Genomic DNA, 19934 nt, shown 5'->3' with positions numbered 1-19934 from the left:
GCTGAGCCGAGGCAGTTCTGCACAGACGCTCGTCTGCCTTGGGCGGCAGCCAGCTCTTCCCCCTGCCCCACTCACCGCCACCCCACCCCCCTCCGTGTCCTGTCAGCAGGTGGGCACCCTCGGCCTTCCCAGGCCAGCAAAGCCTGGGTCCCGGACGTCTCTGCATCTGGAGCTGGGGGTCAGGTGACCTGGCATCTCAGGGGATCTTGCTAACAGGACCCATCCTGCCTCTTGGATTGTTCCACTTAAAGAACTTTAATTTTCAGTCAATGTCAGGAGTTTGTTTCCATCTTAAACTGCGCCTGAGCTTGGGATGGTCTTTTCTGTAACCTCTTCCACACCATTCCTCCCTCCACGTTCTTTTGAAATCACCTGAACTTCTTTGTTTTTAACATGCTGGTCCTGTGTTGTATTCCTTTCTTGGCAATTGCATAAACTTAACAGCACATTATATTTAGTTATTTAAATTTACTTCTCTGTTTTCTGCTTCATATCTGTCCTCCTTTCAAGAGTAATAGGATACACTTTAGATTATCAACAATAATAGTAGGTATCATTGAGAAGCGTGTTATGTCCAAAGAACTATGTTAAGTGCTTTCCATGGATGAACCCATTTGATACTGATCTGTATCATTATGTGATAGGTACCATTATTTTTATTTCAGAGGTGATGGTACAGAAGGAAACATTTTGTAATGACTGGTGTCAGTGTTGGTGAATTTATTGAAAAGATCCATGCTAAATCGTCTGGGTGTGGCAATTTCTAGTTCTTTTGTGAGCTCTCTGTCCCTTGTCAGGAGTGTGCTCCTCCCCTGGAAGGTGTTTGTGGGAAGAAGGGATTTCAAGTCCCCAGCTGGGAATTAGGGGCAGCTGACCCAAGCTGTCCCTGACAGTTCGTTTGGCAGGTCAGTGTCAGACCGCCGCAGGCTTATCTTCATAGTAAAATACACAACTAGAATATGTTGCTTGGGTTGCTTGTTGCTTTGGGAAGTGTGGCGAATACTGCAGCTCAGCTCCTTCTGTGAGCGGTAGGAGAAGCTTAGGGCAGGAATGGGACACATGTGTCCGGAGTTTAGGAGAGAAGCCTGGGCTGGCGATATAAATTTGGGAAATGTTGACATGTAGGTGGTAATTAAAGCCATGAGGCCAGATGGGATCACCATCAAAGCAAAGTGTAAAAGAAAATAACTGAGCCCCAGGGCCCTCTAACTTGAGGATGACTCAGGGGAGAGGGGGCGCCAGCAAACGAGATTGAGAAGGAGTGGCCAGGGAGGTAAGAGGAGGACCACGCTGTTAACAGTCTGGAAGCCAAGCGAAGGGGCACAGTGCATCCCGGGTCGACACACATGCCCTCAGGCCTGTGCTCCTCGGGAGCAGGGGCTTTGTCTGCTGTTGTAGGTCCCCAACATCCAGGTTTGTTCCTGGCTCACAATGTAAGACAGTATTTTCTTTCTTTGCTGTACACTGAACGAACTCATAGCAGTGTATTGTATTTATTTTCCTCCCAGGAGATCCATAACGTAAAAGAGGTATACAGTGTTAACTTTCTTGGTGAGCTGGGTGAGCTCTTGTCCCCCTAAGTCTTCTCCACGTCACCCAGTTCCCATCACGGTGCCATTGCAGGGGCCAGTGTCATTCACGGACGTGGCCGTGGACTTCACCCAGGAGGAGTGGCAGCAGTTGGACCCTGAGCAGAAGACAACCTACAGGGATGTGATGCTGGAGAACTACAGCCACCTCGTTTCTGTGGGTGAGGAGAGCCTGCTTTCTGAATTGCTGAGATAAACAGGATTTCCCTCTAACTTACTGACTTTAACTTTGAATTTAATGGGACAAATGTGAGTAATCTGGGGCACCAGGCAGGAGGGCATTTGGTCTTTGCCTCCAAGTAGGTTCTAATTTTGGTACAGCACAGATGGCCACTTCTGTTGTGTAGCTTGAAAGGCAGCCCTTTGCTTAGACAGTAGATCTGGAAGCCCAGCAGCCAGGCTCAAGTTCTCTCTCATTTCTGTTAGCAGGGTGTCACATTATCAAACCGGAAGTTATCACCAAGTTGGAGAAAGGAGAAGAGCCATGGATAGTGCGAGGAGAATTCCTACTTCAGAGCTGCCCAGGTGTGTGAGTGAGGCAGTGAGGAGGTCGGTAACTCAGAAGTGCTTTTCCCTGGAATTTTTTAATGGTGCCAAGCCTTAGAAGTGACTAAGGAGAGTTGCTTGTGTGCTTTAGCTATGCGAATCTCACTCCCAAAGACTTCCTCCTTCCCCACAAAAGCTTATGTTGGTAGAGCTTCTCCACGCTTGCTTCTACCCCGAACCAAACCCACTCACTTCCTTCTTCCTCTTAAGCCTCAGGTCCTCTTGTTCTTACAGCATATTCAGTAACCTCTTATCGTAGATTCTTTTTGCTTTCAGGCGTTCATAGTCTGTTACTAGAGAATAACTCGTGACTCTCCATATTCTTATTACTTCCCTTTTTTCTTCTTTCCCATGAAATGCCTCAGACTTGTTTCTGTCTGCAGTTTCACTTCTCACTTCTCTTTCCTTGAGGACAGAGGTCAAACCCCCATCCTGTGCATAAACCAGTAAACTCAGTTCACCTTTGCTGTCATGAGCACGGGTGCTGGTCATTCCTGAGACGAGTGCTGCTGGAGTTTGGTGTCTCCCTCTTCCTCCAAATGCCCATTTTCATCTTGTCTCCTATTTACTGTTCTGTGGCCCGGGCCTTGAATGCTGTCGTGTCGGAGTAGGTGCAGAGTGAGTAGGAGGTACTGAAATTAGTCGTGGATCATTTATCCTCCCATCCCCGCCCCCTCCAGAAATGTCTCTGAAGGATCTGCTTCGCACCTCGGTGGTTTGTTCCCCGACTTCTTCAAAGGGCCCCTCCTGTCTGAAGTCTTGAGGGTTTTTGTCTGTTTAATGCTTCATTGTCCACCCTGTCCTCTGGTTCAGTGTTTCCTGTGGGAGCAGTAGGTGCTCCTTCATTCTGACTGGATTTGCAAGATGTGTTCATCTGCCTTTCTAATCCATCTTATCACTAGTCTCATAGGGTAAGCCTACAGCGATTCCCTGTTGATTCCTAAAAGGAATTTAAATTCCTATTACTTTAAGAATTACCCAATATTGGCGCTGTGTTACCTGGAAATTTTAATTTTCTATTGTTTTCCGAAACTCCGGATAAACTCCCTTTGGTCCACACTTCTAAATGTCTTCTGTTTCATTGGGGTGTGGGTTATTTGTCCAGATTACACATTCTTTCTGTCTGAACTCAAATATTCAACCCCACCTTGAAGTTTTTCCATCCAGCTCTAATCATCACTCCAGTCTCTTCTTTCTCTTGACTTTGACTCCACCTCATCATGGTGATGCCTTAAAAAAAAAAGCTAGGTCTGATCAAGGAATCTGTTATTTGGTTATGTATTTTTTGCTTGAGCTTCTGCACACCACACCCCCCATAATCCAATAAAGAAAAGGCCATGTTCTCTCCCCTCATCATAGTATGTAACATATAGTACATGTTATTTTCTTTGATTATCTGAGGAGGCAGGTAGGTGAAAGAACCTTCTTGTCCATTCAGTCAGAAATAATTTATTATTTTTATTTTTTTATTGAAGTATAGTGTTGTGTTAGTTTCAGGTGTACAGCAAAGTGATTCAGATATAGGCATTTATTTCTAAATATGCGTGTCTAGGTGACATCCCATATATTCTGCTGGTAGTCGAAAGAGGTCTATATATGATTAAAATTAAGAACAACTATGACTTCTGTTGAGGGGTTCAAAAGAAATAGAAAATAGAGCCATACTTTCTAAGAGATTTTGGTTAAGAAAAGAGAACAGAGATGCATGGCTAATTTAAAAGTCAGCATTGCACATGGAATGTTAATGTTCCAATGCAAGGCTGAATCAAAAATATATGGAGAGTAATTATTTTCAACTTTAAGGGGAAATGGAGCTAATTAGCTTGAGAAAGGACTTGAACAGTATTTTTTTTTAAGCATGGACACACCCTAAAAGATAGGGTTTGAGTGGATCAAGGCTGGAAGTCCGGCAAACTTTGTTAAACAACAGGAGCAGAGACCTGTGGTTGAACGTAAGCTGGGGCATTGCTGGTACCAGACATCTCGGTGTAGGTGACAGTGCCTTAGCCTGTGATCTGTCTCTCCACTTGATGTGAAAGTGCCATGGTGTAAAGTGCTGATCCACCTCCTGAGACTGATTCCTCCTTGTCCTTGTCCAGTGGCTAAACTCATTGTCACCCCATCAGTTTACCTGTTTGCAGTGAGTCCTTTCACATCTAAGAATTGGTCATTCACCTAGCATCCTTTGTCTTCTCATCATTGCTCCACGTTTGTATTTTACCTTCTATACCCAGTTTTAAACAAAATCTTAAAAGTAGCAAAGATCAAAGGTGCTTGTGTGTGTTTTTGCTGCATTGGGTCTTCATTGCTGTGTGTGGGCTTTCTCTAGTTGTGGCGAGCAGAGGCTACTCTTTGTTGCAGTGTGCAGGCTTCTCATTGCAGTGGCTTCTCTTGTTGCGGAGCACAGGCTCTAGTGTGCGAGCTTCAGTAGTTGTGGCACACAGGCTCTAGAGCGCAGGCTTAGTAGTTGTGGCACATGGGCTTAGTTGCTCTGTGGCGTTTGGGATCTTCCCAGACCAGGACTCAAACTCTTGTCCCCTGCACTTGCAGGCAGATTCGTAACCACTGCGCCATCAGGGAAGCCCAGTGCTTGTGCTTTTGTCAGCTTTTGTCACTACTGGAGACTGTGGAGGTTGTGTGTGTGCATGTGGGTGCTTATTCCAAACCAAAAGAATAAGGGAAAGAAGTACACTTGGAATTGTTTTCATCTGTTCATGAAACTAGCACCTGTGCCACAAGGAAATGGCTTGTGTACAAGTCACATCTCATATCTTATATAGGAAGATGTATAAAAATTGGTTAATTTTGCCTCTATTTAGAAGAAGACTGGGAAGTCCATGATCTGATAGAGGGAGCCCAGGAAAATGAAGACAAACATTCAAGGCAAACTGAATCTGTCAACAACAAAACCCTGATTGAAGAGAGAGGTAATGTTTTTGGTAAGACTTTTAATGTGGAAACAAACCCTGTTCCTTCAAGAAAAATATCTTGTAAATGTGACAAGAGTTTAAAATCTACTTCAGAATATATTAGTAGTGATGGAAGCTATGCAAGAATGAAGCCAGATGAATGTAGTGCATGTGGGAAATCACTTCTCCATGTTAAGCTTGAAAAAACTCATCCAGGAGATAAACCTTATGAATTTAATCAAAATAGGGAGGCTTATACTCTAAATGAAGGAAGTATTTATCAGAACATTCATATTTTAGAGAAACCCTTTGAATATATGGAATATCAGAAAGCCTTTCAAAAGGGTACAGTGTTTGTTAATCATATGGAGAGGCCCTACAAGTGGAACGAATCTGAAATAGCCTTTCTCCAAATGTCAAACCTCAGTGTGCACCAGAGAGCTCATATGGAAGTGAAGCCCTATGAATGCAATGCATGTGGGAAATCCTTCTGTAAAAAGTCAAAATTTATTATACACCAGAGGACTCATACAGGAGAGAAACCTTATGAATGTAACCAATGTGGGAAATCCTTCTGCCAGAAGGGAACACTCACTGTACATCAGCGAACACACACAGGGGAGAAGCCCTATGAATGTACTGAATGTGGGAAAACTTTCTACCAGAAGTTACACCTCATTCAACATCAGAGAACTCACTCAGGAGAGAAGCCCTATGAATGTAGTTATTGTGGAAAATCATTTTGCCAGAAGACACATCTCACACAACACCAGAGAACACATTCAGGAGAGAGACCCTATGTTTGTCACGACTGTGGAAAAACCTTCTCCCAGAAGTCAGCACTTAATGACCATCAGAAAATTCACACAGGTGTGAAACTCTATAAGTGCAACGAGTGTGGGAAATGTTTCTGCCGCAAGTCTACTCTGACTACACACCAGAGGACACACACAGGAGAGAAACCCTACGAATGCAATGAATGTGGGAAATTCTTCTCTCGGTTGTCGTATCTCACTGTACATTACAGAACTCATTCAGGAGAGAAGCCCTATGAATGTAATGAATGCGGGAAAACCTTCTACCTGAACTCAGCCCTCATGAGACATCAGAGAGTCCACACAGGAGAGAAGCCCTATGAATGTAATGAATGTGGAAAGTTATTCTCCCAGTTGTCATACCTCACTATACATCATAGAACTCACTCAGGAGTGAAACCCTATGAATGTAACGAATGTGGGAAGACCTTCTACCAGAATTCAGCCCTTTGTAGACATCGGAGAATACATAAAGGAGAGAAGCCCTATGAATGTTACATATGTGGCAAGTTCTTCTCTCAGATGTCATACCTCACTATACATCATAGAATTCATTCTGGAGAGAAGCCCTATGAATGTACTGAATGTGGGAAAACCTTCTGCCAGAATTCAGCCCTTAATAGACATCAGAGAACACACACAGGAGAGAAAGCCTATGAGTGTTTTGAATGTGGGAAGTTTTTCTCTCAGATGTCATATCTCACTATCCATCATCGAATTCATTCAGGAGAGAAGCCTTTTGAATGTAACGAATGTGGGAAAGCCTTCTCTCGGATGTCATACCTTACAGTACATCATAGAACTCATTCAGGAGAGAAGCCCTATGAATGTAACGAATGTGGGAAAAAATTCTACCACAAATCAGCCTTCAATAGCCATCAGAGAATTCACAGGAGAGGGAATATGAACGTACTTGACGTGGGAAGGCTTCTCTGAAGTCACACCTCATTTAATGTCACAACCCTCAATATTCCTACCATCCTAAGACAGAGAGTTCACACAGGTGAGTGTGGACAAGCCTTCGAGCATTAGTCGGACTTGGAATTTGGAAGTTCACAACTGTAACTAGGCCCCATGATGGGTTGACAGGAGTAAAAATTTATTGATACTTAAATTGTACACAGTTTCACCATGGATTCAAACTGTTTCACATATCAGGGAATTCAGACCAAGGGAAAAATCTCTCAACTTAAGGAATGTGGAGAACATAATCTGTTGGAAATTATGAATACTGAAAGTTATGTTTCTGATAAAACACACAAAGTTTTTTGTAAAAAAGAAGCCACAGAAGATGGCTGTTGTGAATAAACATGCTCCTCATGTAGATAGAAGCTGTAAAGTTGTCAGGTAGCTAATCAAGACAGCAACATGGCAACATTAAGCTCATATATGAGTGGGTCCTGAGGATGTAGGACTAATGCTTTTGAGTGTGTTTTGGTCTGTTTGTTTGCTTTTTAAGATGCTGCATTACAGGAATTGTTCAGTTTGAATCACGTTTGAAAAGGCATCCTATCCTTATTACAATTTCTAAGGCATATGGTAATGACCCATGTTAAGTAGCACCACTATGTTAGTATCTTAATATGCATTGTTACTGAACTAATATTTGAAAGATACGAAGTATGCTTCTTTTTGTAATCTTCCGGCATTTATAAATGCATTTTATCATTGTTAATGAACTAAGTCTTCCATAAGGGAGTCAGTGTTTTTAATAATGTTTTCAACTGTATCTGAGTTAGCAAGAGATAGAAATCTATGCAAAAAATAGAAAATGGCATAGATAATTTACAGTTGTTAATGCCAGAAGTCTGTAGTGAGGAACATAGGACTCATTGCACTCAGTACAGTTTTTTAGATGAACCTAAAATAGTTTCATTTTAACCTAATTTTTTTCACCTATGGTTTTTTATTTAGATGCCTACCTAAGTGTAAGTGTGCAGAGCACACAATGTGTAACCTAGGAATTAACTGTAATTTTATTTGATATGATGGTATTTTTAAACACTGTGCTTTGCTCCTTCCTGAATGGGTTGAGTGGGTTCATATGGCTTTGTAGCTGGCATTGTTGGGTGACCACCCTAGTCACTCGCTCCTTATTGTTGGCTGGCCAAGTTTGGGTATCCATTCCTCCTGACAGAACAGAAAAATCCTGATAAGTTTCAGCCAATAATGATAATCCATTTCTCATGGCCAGCAACTGGTTTAGAGTGGTCCAAGGACCCAATTCTAGACAAATAAAGGAAACATCTGACAGGTTATTTCTGGAAAAGTTTTCTTCAAATCTTCAAAGAATCATGCTGGGTGAAATGGAACCTTGTTGAACTTTTCCTCCTCTGGATGTGATGCCTGGCTCTGTCTTTCAGCAATGAATTATGATATAATTTGCACATGGCAGAGCAGAAAGATTGGAAGAACCTGGGACCTGGGCAATGCTCTTGAGCCACCAAACCAGCCAGCCATGTAGCCATTCCATCTCTGGACTGTTTCTTTTCTGAAAGACTAAATTTATAAGATGATTGATTTAGGTTGGTTTTAGGGGGATAACTAGAGTTTGTAGGAGTTACGCGATTGAGAAGTGGACTTTAGGCAAATCATTTATTTTGAGCTGTTGATTTTGAAATTATCTTATTTTCCGTAAATTTTGGTATAAATAGTTTAAGCATTAGAAAACCTGAAACCATTCAATGCGTATGTTTTCCTGAATTGTTATGTTACTGACCTAAGAACCTCCGAACCTGATACGATGTCAGGTGTATCTTTCTTTTGGTAATGCATGACATAAATTTTGTTTAGGTTAATTTGTTATTCATGGATCACTGCTACCATATCGTTGACAATATATGGTGTGAGGTAAGGATCTACTTCTGTTGTCCAGTGATTAGCCTGATAGCCTGTATTATTTAATTCACCCCTTACCACGGAGATGAAATGCCATGTTTGTCATGTATTTCTATCACTCATGGCACCTGTTTTTGTTGCTTATCACTTTTCCACCATATTTGTCTAGATGATCTTGAGTCTGCTACATAACAGGAATTAAAATTCTGGTAGAGTGTATAATAGTTTTGTGTAGCAACTATACATGGTATATTTGTTGAAATGATATTTGCAGAGGTTTCCTACACTAGTGGGAAGTAGCTTAAATACACAGTATGCATTTTAAGTAAAATATTTGAAAAGTTTAAATGGTTTACCACATTCTTTTTCTCATGGAGTGCCTGACATGAAAGGGTCCTGTACATGTAAGTGGTCCTCAACTGCCTCTTCAGTAATGCAGTCATGGGATTTCTTTATTGTTTCAGAGATGTCAGTGTTTTCATATAATTACATCTCTGAAATTTGGATCTATAGCATGTTCTTATTCAACTGGCATTGATTTTTTTTCTTCTTTAAAATAATGGGTTGTCTTAGATTTGAAGGAATGCAATATTTGAAAAGTTTTTAACTATTCCTGGCAAGGCCTAAGTTCATGAAAGAACGCACCACAGGGGATGGTTCTGTTTCCCCACCCAGCAGCAAACTGAATGTGGAATTGGGGCAGAGCAGGAATACTTGCTCTTTATACACAGTGACCTCATACTGTGGAGTGTGAGCAGATTTGGAACTCCCAGGGGGTTTCCAAGGGCTGAGCAGGAGGTTGACCCCTCCTGGCACATACAGGTGAGATTCCCCCAGTTTTTTTTGTCTGTTTTTTTCAGTTATAGTGTTAGTGAAATGGCGGTTCATTTGATGCTTCTGTGGCCTCTCAAACAGGTCAAAATGAAGACCATTCCTAACACCAGGGCCCTCTTCTGAGGCCACAGAGAGTCACCCTCTCTTTATTCCACCTCAGCGTGGCTGGCTGGGCTGTCCACTCTAGCACCCCAAAGAAGGTTGTATGGATAGATATTGGTAAGGATGTACTGGTATCTTTGTATACTGTGGAAATATGTAAAATGATACAGGCATCTGGGAAACTAACCTGGAAATACCTTTTAAATTCAATAATATGTGTGCTTTATCATGCAGTAGTACCCCAATCTGTTGATAGATCCCAGAGAAATTCTATACACAGGAGGATGTATATACAGGGAATTTCACCACAGCAGGACTTTTGAGATATCCTAGGTGACTTCATTAGAAGAGGTGAGTAAAATGTGGATCAAGCAGTGGGGTGGTGTCCAGCAGTTAGCAGTGTGTGCTCTGTTGTAGCACAGCTGATTAACACTTTTAGATATGAATGAAAAAAAATGGATGGAATGAGATTTCATGCAACTAAAAAATGTTTACATCAATTAAAGTTACACACATACCCTCTTAGAGGCTACAGTAGTATGTGCTTAAGGTCATACCTTCATCAGTGTGAGTACCTGTGGGGGAAGGGATGGAATTGGGTTTGGCATGAAGAAACAGTGGGGTCCACACAGAAACCAATGCTGATAATAAGTATGTTTTTAACTGAGTAGTACAGTTAACACTGTGCCCAGGACTCCTCCAGAAATATGAAAACATGCGCACAGGAAAATTAAAGGCCCCTAATTAAAATCCTGAATAATGTTTTATTCTGTTCAGTTTTAGCCAGAATTTTATAGCTTAGGTACCTAAATGGTGCCTCCTGTGCCTTTTCTGGCAACTTCTACCCAAGCCAACTTTCAGGAAAATGGCACAGCTGCTTGTAAACGTCCTTATGATGAAAGAGTTCTACATGTGAGTGTCTGCATCACTTTATAGAACTCAGTGTAATAAACTGGGCTGCTGACTGTACTACAGTGTTACCCTGCTTTGTTTATGAAAGAGATTCCCCCTTCAGTTTCAACTGGCACATCACTGGAGATTTGACTTCTCAACTTACCTTTCAGGTAGGTATGGCCAGGTGATTATGTTGGAGCCCATTAGGGAAATCTGTGTCATCCTCTGAGTCACAGTCTCAAAAGAGTCACATTCTTAAAAGTTGGTTCTTCGTTGCCTTTCCTCCTTCCCTTGCTTGGGCTGTGATTGCTAGAACTTATTATTCTAAAACATATAAAAACCATTCTTGGTTTATGCTGTACAAAAAAGAGGCAGTAGCCAAATTTGGCCTATGATCCATATTTTGCCGACTCCTGCTTCGGGGATGGAAAAGTAATACATTGAAGGGAAACTTTTCTCTGGATAACACCATGGAATGGGATGGGGAGGGTCCCCTACCTCCCTGGACCCCCTGTTTGGAATTGTACATGAGATTTCAATCTCTTGGTTCAGCCACTTTGCTTGGCAGCCAATCTGACACACAGAATTAGCCAACAAAAAATGAACTGCAGTCATGTCTTCTAAAATGCAACCTATGCCTTCCTCCAAAACTTAGTGGTACACTAATGATCAAATACAAGAGTGAGTCTTAGAAAGTAAAAAGGCAGCCCACTCAAAATCTTTTCAACAGCAACCTTTTCAACAAGATTATTCGTGGAATGAACAGAATCCTAATAAATACTAGCACACTGTAATAGTATTGAATTCCTAATTAAATATGCCATATTTTACCTTCAGAAAAATGTGTGCACTGCCCCCCCCCCAAAGAAAAAGAAAAATGTTCACCCAGATCTTGGTTTGTAATTATTCTCCACTAAATGGAACCAGAGCTCTTAAGAGTAAAAGCTTATTCCAATGCTGATTAGGAAAATTAAGTGTAGAACAGTCATTTGTATTAGCAGTAAAGAAGTGCTCGAAAACTGACGGGAAGTGATTTCACCAAAAATGGTGAAATCCCCCAACATGAACAATTAATGAGCTGGCAACGTTGGCAAAACTCTAGAATCTAGTCTGGAACAATTAATGAGCTGGCAACGTTGGCAAAACTCTAGAATCTAGTCTGGGACTTAGAACCACCAAGGAAGGTTGATAAGAGCAACACTTTGCAATGAGAAAGCTGCCCACCCACTGTCCCCCACATCTCCGGTCACCAGCCCAATTGATGGCAGCCTGAGTCCCAGGCACAGGTTGCTGGGGGCAGGGCAAGAATGAGACAGCCCACAGGGCTGTGCTTGTGGGCCTCACCTGTGGGCTGCTGTCTGTCAGTCAGTAACGGGGCTTCCTTTTGTTGTTTCCTTGACTCAGAGCAGTCTTCCCAGAGGGCTGGTGCCAAAGGCATTTAAAGGCACAAGTCCTGGGGGTGGGGGCAGCAACCTGGGGGGCAGGATGACAGTCAAAGTGAGCAGCAGACGTATTGAGAAGCCTGGGAAGGGGCAGGTTGGAAAATGGAGTTGTGTGTGGCAATACGAGCTTTTGAAAAGCTTCCTAGTGCACATCATGTGTGCCCAGGTGAGACACAGCTCAGAAAAGACCTGAAAAGTCCCTATGCTCTCACCTGGACTGGCCCGCAGGCTCCATGTAAGCTGTTAGTGAAGGCTAAGGCAGAGTGGAACCAGCCTGGCTAAGCACTGAAGGAGTGCCCAACACAGCCACAGCTAGCCTGCAAAACTGGGGGAATGTCCCCTTTTTTTGGCTCCAGGTGTTTACAGAAGCTGACAAAACACAGCTGACCTCTAGAAGCTAATGGAACAGAATTAAGTGGCCACTTATCTGAATATACAGATTCAATGCAATCCCTATCAAGTTACCAATGGCATTTTTTACAGAACTAGAACAAAAATTTTTTACGTTTGCACAGAAACACAAAAGACCCACAAAAGACCCCAAATATCCAAAGTAATCCTGAGAAAGAAAAACGGAGCTGGAGGAATCAGGTGCCCTGACAAAGCTACAGTAATCAAAACAGTATGATACTGAAACATAAATACAGAGCAATGGAACAGGACAGAAAGCCCAGAAATAAACCCATGCACCTATGGTCACCTAATTTACGACAAACGAGGCAAGAATATACGAGAAGACAAGTCTCTTCAATAAGTGGTGCTGGGAAAACTGGACAACTATATGTAAAAGAATGAAATCAGAACATTCTCTAATACCATACACAAAAACTCAAAATGGATTAAAGACCTAAGTGTAAGTAAGGCCAGACACTATAGAACTCTTAGAGGGAAAACAGGCAGAACACTCTTCGACATAAATCGCAGCAGTATCTTTTTGGATCCACCTCCTAGAATAACAAAAATAAAAACAAAAAGCCAAATGGGACCTAATTAAACCTAAAACCTTTTGCACAATAAAGGAAATGATAACAAAAAGTCAACCCACACATGGGGAAAAAAATATTTGTAAATAAAGCCACTGACAAGGAATTAGTCTCCAAAATATACAAACAGCTCATGCAGCTCAGTATCAAAATAACCCAATCAAAAAATGGGCAGAAGATCTAAATAGACATTGCTCCAAAGAAGACATACAGATGGCCAAAAAGCACATTAAAAGATGCTCAGCATCGCTAATTATTAGAAAACGCAAATCAAAACTACAATGAGGTTATCACCTCAGTGATCGGAACGGCCATCACCAAAAAGTCTATAAACAATAAATGCTGGAGAGGGTGTGGAGAAAAGAGAACCCTCCTGCATTGTTGGTGGGAATGTAAATTGGTGCAGCCACTATGGAGAACAGTATAGAGGTTCCCTAAGGAACTAAAAATAGAACTACCGTATGATCCAGCAATCTCACTCCTGGGCATATATCCAGAGAAAACCATTAATTCGAAAAGATAAGTACACCCCAATGTTCATAGCAGCAGTATTTACAATAGCCAAGGCATGGAAGCAACCTAAATGCCCATCAACAGAGGAATGGATGAAGAAAACGTGGTACATATATACAATGGAATATTACCCAGACACAAAGAATGAAATAACGCTATTTGTAGCGACATGGATGGACCTAGAGATTATCGTACTAAGTCAGTCAGACAAAGACAAATATGATAGCACTTATATGTGGAATCTAAAAAAAATGATACAAACGAGCTTATTTACAAAAAAAACAGATTCACAGACTTCAAAAACAAACCTATGGTTACCAAAGGGGAAAGGTAGGGGGGAGGGATAAATTAGGAGTTTGGGATTAACATATACACACTACTATATATAAGATAGATAACCAACAAGGACCTACTGTATAGCACAGGTAACTATGTTCAATAACTTGTAATAAATCATAATGGAAAAGAATATGAAAAAGAATACATATATTCTTTATGAATCTTTATGAATCACTTTGCTGTACACCAGAAACTAACATGACATTGTAAATCAACTATACTCCAGTATAAAATAAAAACTAAAAAGAGTTAAGTGGCCACACATGACAAAGGATATAGACTTATAAAAATAGTTTAGAAAAGTCAATAAGGATGCAAACGACAAGAACCCACAACAAAAAATCCCTGGGGCAGGGGGAGAATCTGATTTCCAGAGTTCCCATGTTGTCATATTTAAAATGTCTAGTTTTCAGCAAAAAATTACAAAACACGCAAAGAAAGTATGGCCCACTCACAGGAAAAAGACCAACAGAAACCGTCTCTGAGCCTTGCCTCTGGTTGGAGGGGGAAGTGGTCCAGCCAGTGGGATTAGGAGTGCCACTCAGTAGGCAGCTACTTTAGACTAAATTTAAATTCAATCAGAATCCCAGAAAGCTCTGGAGAGGAGCCTGGTAAATCCGTTCTAAAGGTCGCCTCTAAGAACTAATGTGGGAAAAGCCAAGAAAGTCTTGAAAAATAGAAACGAAGAGGGACTTGGAGAAGTGTTACAAAGCAAGAACAATTAAAATGCCACTTTAGTTAATTAGCACAAGTGTAAAATATGAGCTATATAAATAAAAGAAAAATCTGGAAAGAACCAGAGTACTTACAACCTGTGAGTCAGGACAGAGAAGGCAAATAAGACAATATAACCAAGCTGCCTGCAGCTCCAAGGTCAAAACAGACCAACCACTGGTCTACAATCATCTGCTGAGCCTGTGCTCTAGAGGCCATGAGCCACAACTACTGAGCCCACGCTCTGCAACAAGAGAAGCCACCACAATGAGAAGCCCACACACCACAACAAAGAGTAGCGCCCGCTCATTGCAACTAGAGAAAGCCCGTGCACAGCAACGAAGACCCAATGCAGCCAAAAATAAACAAATAAATAAAAGCAAATTTAAAAAAAAATAACAACATGGAGTATAGACTCTCATAGCCCCATGTCAATCCATGTACCCTATGAATCAGAATCTACAGGTAAGTGATGTAGTCCTATGTACTTAGGAAATGCTTTCTGAATAAACGTATCTATCAGCATTAATAGATGAGCATATCTATTATGTATTATACATCAAATTAAGGAAGAGTTTTTAAAAAGAGGCCCCCCAGATGGGGACAAAAGCCTCAGCAATAACCAGATGCTCTCAGGTGTCACAGTATATGATGAGGTCTGAATTCCTTGTGGCTCAGCTACTAAGTGAAATGGGAATTCTAAGAGGGGAGAGAGTAAGAAGCACTTCAAAACAGAGGTGAGTACTTGAGCTCAAACATAAACTAAGTGTAAAATACGCACAACAAGCATTAACTACATGCCAGGCACAGTCCTAAGCCCTTTCTTAAGGACTGGACAGGCAAACCTCAAGAAGAGGTGCAGATGTGGGTAAGATGTGTGAGCAGAGTATTTAGGAGGAGGATCATATGGAACTTACCATGAGTTTTTGAGTAACATCAACAAAAAAGGATGAATATGGACTGATATGTTTAAGAAAAGGTATCTTAATAGAAGACAACCCTAGGATTATATAAGGCCAGCAACAAGACGAAACAGATGCTTTAGATTTAAAAATAGATACTTACAATTAGGAATGAAATAAGGCATCAGAGAATAAGGTTCTGGTTTTGAGTAAGGTCACTGGAAGGTAAGAATAAAAGCTATAGAAGACAGTTTTCAAAAGAAAATTAAAAATAAGAGGAACTATGGACAGATCAGTATTACAGGTGCTTTTCATGGTTGTCAGATACAGAAGAAGAAAAGGATTAGAACCCAAGTAAGTGGAAATAAGGAACGTGAGAAGATTTACAATTTGGAAGAAATGATTTTAGGGTTAGTTTTTGCCACACTAACAACGAAAAGACGAGAACAACTCAGGTAAAACAGAGAGTAGAGGGCAGATGAGGCGGAGATAGAGGACGTGGGAATTTTTCAGTCACTGGGTAAAGCGAAAACCTTAACTCTTAGGAACAGATGAGGTACAGGGAAGGGACATTGTAAGACCTAGTTCTTGACAAACTCTTCCCAGCAGAGTGATCATGTGATCAAAACTGCTTGCTATTGAAAGATGTCTTAATTTTTGCCAAATTTGAGCACAGAAAATGCTATTTCACTGTCATACTTTTTACTTATTACGAATGAAGTTGTAGATATTCTCATTTATCATTTGTGTTTTTGTTTCCCACTTGTGTCTCCTTTTCATGTATGTCTTTTGTCCACTTCTCTGTTGGGTTGTCTGACTTCTTCTTATGAATTGTAGGAGTTCATTATTCAACAAACTTTTATTGAATGCTAAACTGTGGCTGGCACTATCCTAGACAGTGGAAACACAGACATGAAAGAAAACAAACCCTGTTCTAATGAAGTTTACATTCCAGTGGGAGGAAGCAGAAATTAAGTAAAATGAATAATGTATAATGCCTTATTTAAATTTCTGTTTGAGAAAAGCCATGAATGTATTTTGGATATTAAGTCTTTGCTGGTTATATATGTTACAAATAAGTCCTCTCACTCTATGCCATGAATTTTGAATTTTTATGGTGTTTTGTAATGCGTGAATGTTCTTAATATAATCTATTTTTTTCTTCTAGAACAGTATTTTTGTGCTGTTTGAGAACCCTTTCATAAGGATTGTACATAGATGATGATACATATATATCAAGAGCGTACATATATTCCCCTTTTATATAGTTATAAACATATCCCACTATACTTTCTTCTAGAAGTTTCATATATTTTACTTTTAAATTGATTTCTGTATAATGGTAAAAGACAAATGTTTTCTCCATATGAATAATTTTCTCAACGGCACTTACTGAATTACCTCCCCTTTGTCTGTTTCTCACATATCTGATTTCCATATGCGTGGAGCTAGTTCTGGAATCTTAACTTCTGATCCATTTATTCTTATATTAATATCACACTACAGCCAATAGCTAGCACTGAATTTGAAAGGGCAAGCTCCCTCTAGTTTTTCTTAGCCTTCTAAACTGCTTTGTTTGTTTTGGGACGTGGCTATTCCACACAAATTTTAAAACTTTATATCTAATAATCCTAAAATCTTAAGTCCTTTATGTTTTAATTCTATCCTGATAATCAATCCCCACTTGTTTTAGACTTAGTTCTCACTTAAATAAATAGCACTCAAAAACAATCTTCTGCTATTTTATACTTTACCATTTCTTGATTAAAGTTCATGTTCTAGAAAATTCTTTACAAAGAATTCACAAGAACAATATTTCCCTGCATTCTTGCATGTTCAAACTTACTGTTACTTTAGCTGAATAACATTTTGTCTACATATAAAATTATTGGGATTTACTTTTAGTTCTTAAGGATTTTGTAATTCTTTCTCCACTGCTTTTAAAAGCACTGGATGTTATTATGGACGTCTGAGATCAACCTGATTTTTTTTCTCCCCCTTAAAAATGACTGGGGAGTTCCCTGGTGGTCTAGTGGTTAGGATTCAGTGCTTTTGCTGTTGTGGCCCAGGTTCAAACCCTGGTCAGGGAACTGAGATACTGCAAGCTGAGCAGCACAGCCAGAATTTAAAAGAAAAAAGACTTAATTCAAGTGCTGGGGATCTAATGTAGAGCATGGTGACTATAGTTAATAATATGGTATTGTACCGTTGAACGCTGTTGCAAATATATCTGAATCATTCTCACCCCCCCCCAAAAAAAACACACATACAAATTACCTGTTAACTACGTAAGGTGATGAATGTGTTAATTATCTTAATCTTGGCAACCATTCTACAATATATGTACACCAAATCATCACTGTACGTTTTAAATATATACAATTATATTTGTCAATATTCCTCAACAAAGTTTTAAATGACTTAATTCTTTGGTTTTGCAGACCAAAAAGAACCTTTCTTTCTTTAAAAATCTAGTAACTTCCCTAGGATACACCATGGTGGCGACAATTCTGAGTTAGTTTCCCGCAAGTTAGTCCTTTTCATGTAGACTCCAGTCTTCTTTCATACCAGGAAGCTTCTTTGAAATGTATCTCTAAGTATTTGTTCTATTCAATTATCTCTGGCTTTCCACATGGGGGACTGGATGGTGTGCATGCTGAACCTCCTTTTCCAGTCTTCCACATGTGACCCCTTTAACTGTGCCCCGATGCCCATTCCATCTGCTCACTTCCTGTGCTTCTCTCTTCCAGGCCCCTCACTATGTTTTCACCTCCTTGTGCTCCTTCCAATTCTACACATTTTACGGTCAGGATGTTTCTTCTTCCTGTTCATTCCTGAGCACTGGAAGCTTTCAGACAATCTCCTGTGTCTCTTCATCTCTTCCCTCAGTGCTTAAATATGGTTCCTTGTGCTTTTGCATCATAAAAGCAGTTGCTTCATTAAGCTGTGAAACATTCATAGTGAGATACTTGGTCACAATATTTCTCTCTTCTATGACAATATTTTTCAGGCACGTGTTCTTCACTTACTAATTTTTTTTTTTTGCCTTTTTTTTTTCTCTTTCTCCCTTTTTTTTTCTTAGGAAAACATCCATGCATCCTGCACTGGCTGCTTAGGACCAAAGACTTAACATTGTATTTGATTATCTTTTATTTCTCTATGGGCATTTTCATGTGCAAAGTCTCGTTTATCCCCCAAATGCTACAAAGACCAATACTTTACACAGTTAAGGGTTATGTGTGTGATTCCACCCTGAATCCCACTTCTCTGCTTCTCAGAACCAAAGCAGGTAACAAGGAAGTTCCTGCCACAATCTTGTTCAATCCCTTCCTGATGTTTTACCAAGGGTTAGTCACCTTGCATTTCCTTCTGAGGTCAGCAGCCCTGGAGGTCTCTCTCTGGTTCCAATTCCAGGTGCCTGTACCCAGCTTGATTTTTTATTGCTTTCAACCATTCTTCCCCTTATGTCATGGTTTCAAATTTAGCTATTTCTCAGATTTATACAAAATACCAGTCTGCAACTCATTTCTCAATCTCCTAGTTGGTTTTAGATGGTTTACAGGAACAAAGAGGGAAAACGCTGACTTCATGTTTCCAATTTCAAACTAGAAATTCATTGTGTCCTTCTTGACAAGCACCGTTCTTGCCCTCCTGACATCTCTCTGGGTTTTCTTCTCTGTTACGCTTGTGACTCCTACATGTTTTAAGGCTGTGAGTTGCAGCCTCTTTTCCTGTCTATCCACATCCACTGCCCAAGGCCCAGTTATGTCTACATACCACCTTTCAACTCATGACTTTCAAATTTAATCTGCACTCCTGTCTGTTCTCCAACTCCAGATCTGTATGTCCAAGGGCCTTATCAACATCTAAATTTGAATAATCATCATCTCAAGTCACTGACGCTTCTCAAAGTCACTTCTTAAAAAATTTGCCCCGAACTGCTCCTCCCCACTTTTCCCATCTCAGTGAACACTTCCCACCCCAGCAGATTGCTCAGACTAAATACTGAGGTCATCCTCAGCTCCCCACCCCGTTCTCTCACTCCACATCCTACCCAACAGCAAATCCTACTCTCCAAACGTGGAGCCACATTTCATCACGTCTACCCCCTCCCTCACTTCACATCTGAGCCACTGCAAACACCTCTTTGCTGTCGAGAGCTGAAACCATCAACATCCACACAGCTTACTCTCTGCATTACCATGACTACTGTTCTACTGTCTTCACCGGCAGACTTTCCTGCCCCATGAAACTCGTGCCCAGGAAAATAAAAGTTGCAAATGATCTTACTGTTCATTTCAGAAGCTTCCTCAAAACCCTTTTAAACAAACTTCTCACCTTTCCCATAGATACTACACTACTTATTATCCAAGAACTGTCCACAAATCCCAAACTGTTAAATCATAATTCTTACCCAAAGGTTATTAAGCCCCTAAATTAAAACAATATACTTTAAACTATACCCTCGAATCTCATAAACAACCTTTGTTCACTCTTTTCCAAGATGCTACGAA

The 19934-nt window shown here is 40.6% G+C and overlaps 1 protein-coding gene and 1 non-coding gene across 2 annotated transcripts; both read left to right on the top strand.

Moving 5' to 3' along the window:
- Nucleotides 1–1600: 1600 nt before the first annotated feature.
- On the top strand, nt 1601–7119 carry ZNF12 (zinc finger protein 12; the record flags this gene model as incomplete). Its single annotated transcript, XM_007448900.1, has 4 exons — nt 1601–1750; nt 2019–2114; nt 4955–5062; nt 5159–7119. Coding segments are annotated over 4 exons (1991 nt in total), but the record flags the coding sequence as incomplete, so codon positions are not given.
- Nucleotides 7120–17438: 10319 nt separating this feature from the next.
- On the top strand, nt 17439–17510 carry TRNAK-UUU (transfer RNA lysine (anticodon UUU)). The gene has a single exon. It is a non-coding gene; the product is annotated as a tRNA-Lys (tRNA).
- Nucleotides 17511–19934: the final 2424 nt, after the last annotated feature.

The sequence above is a fragment of the Lipotes vexillifer genome, unplaced genomic scaffold (genome assembly GCF_000442215.2).
Source record: "Lipotes vexillifer unplaced genomic scaffold, Lipotes_vexillifer_v1.1 scaffold778, whole genome shotgun sequence".
In the NCBI taxonomy this organism is placed as follows: Eukaryota; Metazoa; Chordata; class Mammalia; order Artiodactyla; family Lipotidae; genus Lipotes; species Lipotes vexillifer.
The sequence above is the reverse complement of the archived record's forward strand: the minus strand, read 5'-3'. Positions and strand labels throughout refer to the sequence as shown.